Here is a 9,983-nt window from a genome sequence, read left to right on the forward strand (position 1 = left end):
TGATTGCATTTATCAGTGCCATCAGGTAGCCTGTATTCAGATGTGTCCATGGAAACAGGATTATTAGGGGATTCGTTCTTCTTTCAAAGCATGTAAACATTTTAATCGAACTATTATAGGAATCGGATTATCCACAATAATCGCATTATTGTGTGCGTGTAAACGAAGTCTGAGGTGTATAGAACGGGCGAGATCAGGTGGGACCATTCTAGCCAATGAGAGGGCAGATAGCTTCACATATGAATAACATAACGTGGTTTTTTTCTAAGTTCAGGAAATAGTAAGTGCGTCCACTTATATCAGTGCATTCATAACAGCCTAACCATTGCTAAACTTCTGTTCGACCAAATAAGCCTCATGTAGCAAATTAACAATTACATTTTAAGGTTGACCAAATTCGACACTCATTGACCGCCATTAAAAAAAAATCATAATTTTGTGGTGGTTTTATTTTCGTGGACAGATTTTGGGCGGAAGTAAACCCTCTCGCTTCGCCTCTTCCTCGCTGTTCGGACACCCAGCGATTATTCAAAGTTTAGTAACATTTGGAATTGTTTTACTATCAAGGGGTAGTTATCGAACATTTAATTCGGGAAAAGGTATGTTTCTTTTATATTCAATGACATCGGAGCAGTAGCTAGCTAGTTAGCTAACTAGCCTAGCAACATAGCTAGCAGTGAGACTTCGTGGTTGTTAGGCTAGCGTTTCAAATGATTGACGTTAACTCTTATTTTATTATTTATTTACTTACTCTTATCTTATTGATTAAAGTTACTCTACACGGACGGTGGCTAAAAAAAGTACCAAGAACATAACCTCAAAAAGAAAACTTGTTAAATTGGTTAGCGAACTAGCTAGCGTGCTAGCTAAATGGACAACGCACGTTCTTGCTACATGCATCAACAAAGTTGGCTAGCTACTTTTGTCTTTTGAACGTTTACACACGTTTTAGAGTTAGCTAACATTAGGGAAAGGAAGTCCTCCCACAGATGGTTAGCCAAATTATCCTTAGCCGGAAGAGAAAATACGGACTCAATAGTATGCTAACGTTACTTAGCTAGCTAGCTAACTAGTATTCAATATAGCTAGCTACTACCAGGCATTTAGCCATCTTAATGTTGCAAGCTAAAGTTACCTTTGTTGATATTTCAGAATCAAGAATTAGCAGCCCATAACTATTCACCAAACAAGAACATATCTGTGCTCTTTTGTCCTCATCTCTCACCTCTTGTCCAACAGTTTGTGAATTAAGTCAGTATCAACAGTAGCTACCTACTAATAGCTACATCAACTCAATCTAACAGGACATAAGAAAAGCACTCGCCTTAAGTAGCTAGTTACTGTAGTTAACTTAGTTTGCTGTTTACTGTAGTTAATTAGTTAGTCCAGGTCCCTGATGTTGAAATATTGTTACTGAGATTATCTAGTGTTTATACTATATTGTATTTGTTTACAGTAGACTTTTATCATGTACCACTGGCCTCACAAAATAACCAGACCATTTTTGAAGTATCTTTAATTGTCACAGTTGAATCATTTGTGTGTTGACGGTCTCTTGTGTTGTCTTCCAGAGAGCAGCGTTGTGATGGCGAAGAGGATCGCTGACAAAGAGCTGACCGACAGGAACTGGGATCAGGAGGATGAAGGAGAGGAGGTGGGCTTGCTGTACCATGTTACTACAGCCTCGCTGATAGTGCTATAGACTGTATAGATAATACACAGCCCTGCAGGCACGTGTCCAGGGGTTAGCCTTTCACACGTTTGCCTAGTAGTAGAAAGTATTAGTCTCCCTTTCTGTTGTTGGCCGTTTTCAATAGTTTCAGCATCCCAGTAAATGATAATCAATAGATACAACATGCGTTGTGTTGTAAAAACAGTTATCTGGGCAGTGTTGTGCATAGAGGGGATACTCAGAAGGAGCTAAAGACCTGGTTGGATAGGTCATGGAGTTTTGGATCACTAGCCAGCCAAATGACAGAGGTCTCGGTAATAAGTAGCGTTTTTTTGTTTTATTTTAAACACGCATTTTCGCCTCTGCTCTGCTCCTGACCGCATGTGCTAACATAGAAATAGAATGAATAGAACGGCTGGTGTCATAATGGGTGGACTGGCGGCCATTTTGAGTGTCCCCATAGAAGCAAAGTGTTCCCTGTGCTGCTGTTTGTTGATTCAACTCAACAGACGTTACAAATAATACATTCCATTGCTTGAGCCACATCAGTTAACATCATTTTAGTGAACGTTCTACATTACTATGGAAACGATTGCATCACAATACCAGGCAGCCATTGCGAGTGTCCCCATGAGTTTACCAGTCAAATGACCAGGGTTAGAAGGTCCAAGCCCCGTTCTATTCCTTCCATTTCTATGTGCTGCTGCATTGTGGCAACCGAAGAATCGTTTGTTGCTTGTTTCAGCAAGGAGCAACAGTTTCATCATGTTAAGGCCATGTTACCGTAGAAACTGACTCAACTGCACAAATTCCCGGCCACCCCATCTTCAGTCAGCAAATTATTATTATTATTTTTTTTTTACCGGTTATGACTGTTTATTTTACTTTCATGAAGGTCTTCATCTATAACCGTCAGTTACACGGCTATACAGCAATTGTGCCAGCCCTAAGTAAATACAGTTACAAAGAAGCTTGTCAAATCAACATGTTGATTCAACGTTCTAGAATCATCAATGTTAAAAAACTATTAGTCCAGCCGATATGTGAATTTAACCCAAAACTTTGCACACATTGCCTGGACTATATTGCAGAGTAAGGATTTGTTGTACATATTTTGACCCTATCTCTAATAGTGTTGTGATGGTGTTCAGCAGGCAGGGACGTTTTCCATCGCTAGTGATGATGTCATGAAGAGCAGGCCCATCAAGAAGGCCAAGCGTCGGGCTGCTGGTTCAGAGGTAGGCTACCTGGCTAACTGACATGCATGCTGTCTGTGTGTCTAGCTGCTGGTTCAGAGGTAGGCTAACTGACATGCATGCTGTCTGTGTGTCTAGCTGCTGGTTCAGAGGTAGGCTACCTGGCTAACTGACATGCATGCTGTCTGTGTGTCTAACTGCTGGTTCAGAGGTATGCTACCTGGCTAACTGACATGCATGCTGTCTGTGTATCTAGCTGCTGGTTCAGAGGTAGGCTAACTGACATGCATGCTGTCTGTGTGTCTAGCTGCTGGTTCAGAGGTAGGCTAACTGACATGCATGCTGTCTGTGTGTCTAGCTGCTGGTTCAGAGGTAGGCTACCTGGCTAACTGACATGCATGCTGTCTGTGTGTCTAGCTGCTGGTTCAGAGGTAGGCTAACTGACATGCATGCTGTCTGTGTGTCTAGCTGCTGGTTCAGAGGTAGGCTACCTGGCTAACTGACATGCATGCTGTCTGTGTGTCTAGCTGCTGGTTCAGAGGTAGGCTACCTGGCTAACTGACATGCATGCTGTCTGTGTGTCTAGCTGCTGGTTCAGAGGTAGGCTACCTGGCTAACTGACATGCATGCTGTCTGTGTGTCTAACTGCTGGTTCAGAGGTAGGCTACCTGGCTAACTGACATGCATGCTGTCTGTGTGTCTAGCTGCTGGTTCAGAGGTAGGCTACCTGGCTAACTGACATGCATGCTGTCTGTGTGTCTAACTGCTGGTTCAGAGGTAGGCTACCTGGCTAACTGACATGCATGCTGTCTGTGTGTCTAGCTGCTGGTTCAGAGGTAGGCTACCTGGCTAACTGACATGCATGCTGTCTGTGTGTCTAGCTGCTGGTTCAGAGGTAGGCTAACTGACATGCATGCTGTCTGTGTGTCTAACTGCTGGTTCAGAGGTAGGCTACCTGGCTAACTGACATGCATGCTGTCTGTGTGTCTAGCTGCTGGTTCAGAGGTAGGCTAACTGACATGCATGCTGTCTGTGTGTGTCTAACTGCTGGTTCAGAGGTAGGCTAACTGACATGCATGCTGTCTGTGTGTGTCTAACTGCTGGTTCAGAGGTAGGCTAGAATATGGCCTTAATGGCCACATACTTTTTATAGACTAATTTAACTAACCAACACCATGGGAACTAGCGCACATGCATGCTGCCTTATTCTGTCAGGTGGAAACCTGGGTAATGTTCATTAGAAGAAAACAGAAACAAGGGTTTCTTATTGCACAAGTTCTGAACACAACCCAGCTTTACTTTAACCCAATTCAAGCAGTTCTTCCTTCCAGCTTTACATTAACCCAATTCAAACATCGCTTCCTTCCTTCCAGCTTTACTTAAACCCAATTCAAGCATTGCTTCCTTCCTTCCAGCTTTACTTTAACCCAAGTCAAGCAGTGCTTCCTTCCTTCGATGCCAGAACTCCCTTTTTAAAGAGTGGTGATGTAGCCTAATGGAGGGAGATAGGAGTGAATAATTTGTTTCCTTCCTGTCTGTGCTGCCTGCAGGGGCAGAGTGGAGGATCGTTCAAAGGGTTTAAAGGGTTCTCCCTGGCCCCTCCGTCGGGAACCGGGCCAGCCACGGGGGGAATCACGGCCTTCTCCGGGTTCGGGAATGGGGCAGGGTTCAAACTGTCCAATGGGAACAGTGTTACACCCGTCACTCCAGCCTTCACCGGGTTCGCCTCGCCTGCTGCCACCAAGACCACCACACCTGGTAAGAGGCTGCATTTCTAACCGTTGTACAGTTAAAGTGCTAGTCCTGGAGGATAACTTATGAAAGTGGCCCGGTGTTGATATGAAATGGAATTGAGGGATCTGGGATTATAGGTTAATGGAGCTGAATCAGTGGGATTGGCTCTTTGTGGATCTGGTATTAGAGGCTAATGGAGCTGAATCAGTGGGGTTGGCTCTGTGTGGATCTGGTATTAGAGGCTAATGGACCTGAATCAGTGGGGTTGGCTCTGTGTGGATCTGGTATTAGAGGCTAATGGAGCTGAATCAGTGGGGTTGGCTCTGTGTGGATCTGGCATTAGAGGCTAATGGAGCTGAATCAGTGGGGTTGGCTCTGTGTGGATCTGGTATTAGAGGCTAATGGAGCTGAATCAGTGGGGTTGGCTCTGTGTGGATCTGGTATTAGAGGCTAATGGAGCTGAATCAGTGGGGTTGGCTCTGTGTGGATCTGGTATTAGAGGCTAATGGAGCTGAATCAGTGGGGTTGGCTCTGTGTGGATCTGGTATTAGAGGCTAATGGAGCTGAATCAGTGGGGTTGGCTCTGTGTGGATCTGGTATTAGAGGCTAATGGAGCTGAATCAGTGGGGTTGGCTCTTTGTGGATCTGGTATTAGAGGCTAATGGAGCTGAATCAGTGGGGTTGGCTCTGTGTGGATCTGGTATTAGAGGCTAATGGAGCTGAATCAGTGGGGTTGGCTCTGTGTGGATCTGGTATTAGAGGCTAATGGAGCTGAATCAGTGGGGTTGGCTCTGTGTGGATCTGGTATTAGAGGCTAATGGAGCTGAATCAGTGGGGTTGGCTCTGTGTGGATCTGGTATTAGAGGCTAATGGAGCTGAATCAGTGGGGTTGGCTCTGTGTGGATCTGGCATTAGAGGCTAATGGAGCTGAATCAGTGGGGTTGGCTCTGTGTGGATCTGGTATTAGAGGCTAATGGAGCTGAATCAGTGGGGTTGGCTCTGTGTGGATCTGGTATTAGAGGCTAATGGACCTGAATCAGTGGGGTTGGCTCTGTGTGGATCTGGTATTAGAAGCTAATGGACCTGAATCAGTGGGGTTGGCTCTGTGTGGATCTGGTATTAGAGGCTAATGGAGCTGAATCAGTGGGGTTGGCTCTGTGTGGATCTGGTATTAGAGGCTAATGGAGCTGAATCAGTGGGGTTGGCTCTGTGTGGATCTGGTATTAGAGGCTAATGGAGCTGAATCAGTGGGGTTGGCTCTGTGTGGATCTGGTATTAGAGGTTAATGGAGCTGAATCAGTGGGGTTGGCTCTGTGTGGATCTGGTATTAGAGGCTAATGGAGCTGAATCAGTGGGGTTGGCTCTGTGTGGATCTGGTATTAGAGGCTAATGGAGCTGAATCAGTGGGGTTGGCTCTGTGTGGATCTGGTATTAGAGGCTAATGGAGCTGAATCAGTGGGGTTGGCTCTGTGTGGATCTGGTATTAGAGGCTAATGGAGCTGAATCAGTGGGGTTGGCTCTGTGTGGATCTGGTATTAGAGGCTAATGGAGCTGAATCAGTGGGGTTGGCTCTGTGTGGATCTGGTATTAGAGGCTAATGGACCTGAATCAGTGGGGTTGGCTCTGTGTGGATCTGGTATTAGAGGCTAATGGACCTGAATCAGTGGGGTTGGCTCTGTGTGGATCTGGTATTAGAGGCTAATGGAGCTGAATCAGTGGGGTTGGCTCTGTGTGGATCTGGTATTAGAGGCTAATGGAGCTGAATCAGTGGGGTTGGCTCTGTGTGGATCTGGTATTAGAGGCTAATGGACCTGAATCAGTGTGTCGGCTCCTCTCCCAGTGTGGTACCTGAGGGTGGAATGACAGAACAGAGATGCTCCAGTATTCAGTCAGTCTCTCTCCTTCTCTACCGTTAAACTCAGGGCTACTGAAGGCGTCCGCATGCCTCCCATCTGAAACAGTTCCTGCATATATTATGACAACATTTTCGGATGTTTTGGTCTTCGGCTAGGGTTTTTTTCGGCTGTTTGTGCACACAAACATTTCTCGAGTCAAGACGAAGTTCGCAAGCCAAAGTCGTTGGTGATTGGTCAACAGTAGGGATTCTTCAATGATAGGCTAGTTTTCGTGCACATTCTTTCGCTTGAGAAATGCTGCACCAAACATCCTAGTTAGATGTAAAAATGTATGACTTATTTCTTGTTATCTTAGATTAATTGTGACTATACTGGCTACGGCGTCTCAAGGTGGACAAACGGTACTATTGCCGCTTTAGTGGTTTTTCAAGCGAAGGTGGAAGGTATGGGAACACTGGTTGGGTTGGCTAGGCAACAGCCGTCCGCGCATGCTGAAGCCTTAAGGCTTCTCTCTGCTGTAGCACTCACCTTCTCCTTCTGTTTCCTCTTGTCCTCTTCACCTGCTCATCTCCTCTCCTCTCCTCTCCCCCTCTCATCCCCCTCCTCTCTATCCCCCTCTCTCCCTCTCCCCTCCTCTCTATCCCCCTCTCCTCCTCTCTCCTCTCTCTCTCCCCTCCTCTCTATCCCCCTCTCCTCCTCTCTCCTCTCTCTCTCCCCTCCTCTCCTAGGTTCATTAACATTCAGCGGCCCCCCCTCCAGCGGTGACATCACAGAGCAGCAGCCTAACGGTTCCTCCCCCGTGGTTTCCAGTCTGTCTCTGAGCTCCGGCTCCTGTACCTCCTCTGACAACCAGGAGTACAGGAAGCAGCTCACAGCGCTCAACTGCTCGGTCAGGGACTGGATCACCAAGCACGTCAACAGGAACCCTCTCTGCGACCTCAACCCCATCTTCAGGGACTATGAGAAGCACCTGGCCAGCATCGACAAGAAGTACGGAGGGGCTGGAGGGAGTGGCGCTGTGGCTGGGGGCTCGGCGAGCGGTAGCAAGGCAGCAGCACCGGAGGAGAAGCAGCCAGCCGGTACCACACCCCCCTCCTCCTCTAGTACCGCCGGCTCGGCAGCCACAGCTCCACTCTTCTCCTTCAGTAAGGACAAGGACGGCACCGCTCCAGCCTCGGAGAAAAGCTCCAGCGCCGCTCCTGCTCCGCTCCCCGCTGGCATCAGCTTTAACTTGGGCCAGAAGGGGTCCCTGAGCTCTGGAGGAGCTCCTAACGTCTCCTTCTCCTCCTCCTCCTCCTCTTCCTCCTCCCTGTTTGGAGGCACCTCTCTTCCTAGCTTCTCCTTCAGTGGGGCCAAGGCTGAGGCTGTCCCCACCCAGACAACAGGTACGATATGGAAGGTCTAATGTATGTAGGGAAATAGAAATATTACTCATGTAATAGGCATACCTACCTTACTGTCCTAACAGCTATGATATCATGTAACTAGATATTCTATACTAGTCATACCTGCCTAGTCACTTTACCCTGCCTTCATGTACATATCTACCTCAAATACCTTATTATTATCTATCCTGATGCCTAGTCACTTTACCCTGCCTTCATGTACATATCTACCTCAAATACCTTATTATTATCTATCCTGATGCCTAGTCACTTTACCCTGCCTTCATGTACATATCTACCTCAAATACCTTATTATTATCTATCCTGATGCCTAGTCACTTTACCCTGCCTTCATGTACATATCTACCTCAAATACCTTATTATTATCTATCCTGATGCCTAGACACTTTACCCTGCCTTCATGTACATATCTACCTCAAATACCTTATTATTATCTATCCTGATGCCTAGTCACTTTACCATGCCTTCATGTACATATCTACCTCAAATAACTTATTATTATCTATCCTGATGCCTAGTCACTTTACCCTGCCTTCATGTACATATCTACCTCAAATACCTTATTATTATCTATCCTGATGCCTAGTCACTTTACCCTGCCTTCATGTACATATCTACCTCAAATACCTTATTATTATCTATCCTGATGCCTAGTCACTTTACCCTGCCTTCATGTACATATCTACCTCAAATACCTTATTATGATCTATCCTGATGCCTAGTCACTTTACCCTGCCTTCATGTACATATCTACCTCAAATACCTTATTATTATCTATCCTGATGCCTAGTCACTTTACCCTGCCTTCATGTCCATATCTACCTCAAATACCTTATTATTATCTATCCTGATGCCTAGTCACTTCACCCTGCCTTCATGTACATATCTACCTCAAATACCTTATTATTATCTATCCTGATGCCTAGTCACTTTACCCTGCCTTCATGTCCATATCTACCTCAAATACCTTATTATTATCTATCCTGATGCCTAGTCACTTTACCCTGCCTTCATGTACACATCTACCTCAAATACCTTATTATTATCTATCCTGATGCCTAGTCACTTTACCCTGCCTTCATGTACATATCTACCTCAAATACCTTATTATTATCTATCCTGATGCCTAGTCACTTTACCCTGCCTTCATGTACATATCTACCTCAAATACCTTATTATTATCTATCCTGATGCCTAGTCACTTTACCCTGCCTTCATGTACATATCTACCTCAAATACCTTATTATTATCTATCCTGATGCCTAGTCACTTTACCCTGCCTTCATGTACATATCTACCTCAAATACCTTATTATTATCTATCCTGATGCCTAGTCACTTTACCCTGCCTTCATGTACATATCTACCTCAAATACCTTATTATTATCTATCCTGATGCCTAGTCACTTTACCCTGCCTTCATGTACATATCTACCTCAAATACCTTATTATTATCTATCCTGATGCCTAGTCACTTTACCCTGCCTTCATGTACATATCTACCTCATATACCTCGTACCTCTGCACATTGATCTGGTACTGGTACTCCCTGTATATAGCTCCACATTGATCTGGTACTGGTACTTCCTGTATATAGCTCCATTCTTGTGTATTTTATATTATTCATTGTGTTACTACTTCAACTGAAGGGGTTTAATAGTAATCAGAATCCCCATAATTCACCAAGTACATAACTTAAACACACCCAGAATGTTACCTGGTTATATGGTGCTGCTAGTGATGGACAACACACCCAGAATGTTACCTGGTTATATGGTGCTGCTAGTGATGGACACACCCAGAATGTTACCTGGTTATATGGTGCTGCTAGTGATGGACAACACACCCAGAATGTTACCTGGTTATATGGTGCTGCTAGTGATGGACACCACACCCAGAATGTTACCTGGTTATATGGTGCTGCTAGTGATGGACACCACACCCAGAATGTTACCTGGTTATATGGTGCTGCTAGTGATGGACACCACACCCAGAATGTTACCTGGTTATATGGTGCTGCTAGTGACGGACACACCCAGAATGTTACCTGGTTATATGGTGCTGCTAGTGATGGACACACACCCAGAATGTTACCTGGTTATATGGTGCTGCTAGTGATG

At 45.3% G+C, this 9,983-nt stretch overlaps 1 protein-coding gene across 1 annotated transcript; it reads left to right on the forward strand.

Moving 5' to 3' along the window:
* Positions 1-279: 279 nt before the first annotated feature.
* LOC123488259 (nuclear pore complex protein Nup50-like) lies at positions 280-7,843 on the forward strand (the record flags this gene model as incomplete). Its single annotated transcript, XM_045219156.1, has 5 exons — positions 280-599; positions 1,572-1,654; positions 2,824-2,910; positions 4,419-4,626; positions 7,187-7,843. Coding segments are annotated over exons 2-5 (1,021 nt in total), but the record flags the coding sequence as incomplete, so codon positions are not given.
* Between the last annotated feature and the right edge of the window lie 2,140 nt (positions 7,844-9,983).

This window comes from Coregonus clupeaformis, unplaced genomic scaffold (genome assembly GCF_020615455.1).
Source record: "Coregonus clupeaformis isolate EN_2021a unplaced genomic scaffold, ASM2061545v1 scaf2101, whole genome shotgun sequence".
NCBI classification, from domain to species: Eukaryota; Metazoa; Chordata; class Actinopteri; order Salmoniformes; family Salmonidae; genus Coregonus; species Coregonus clupeaformis.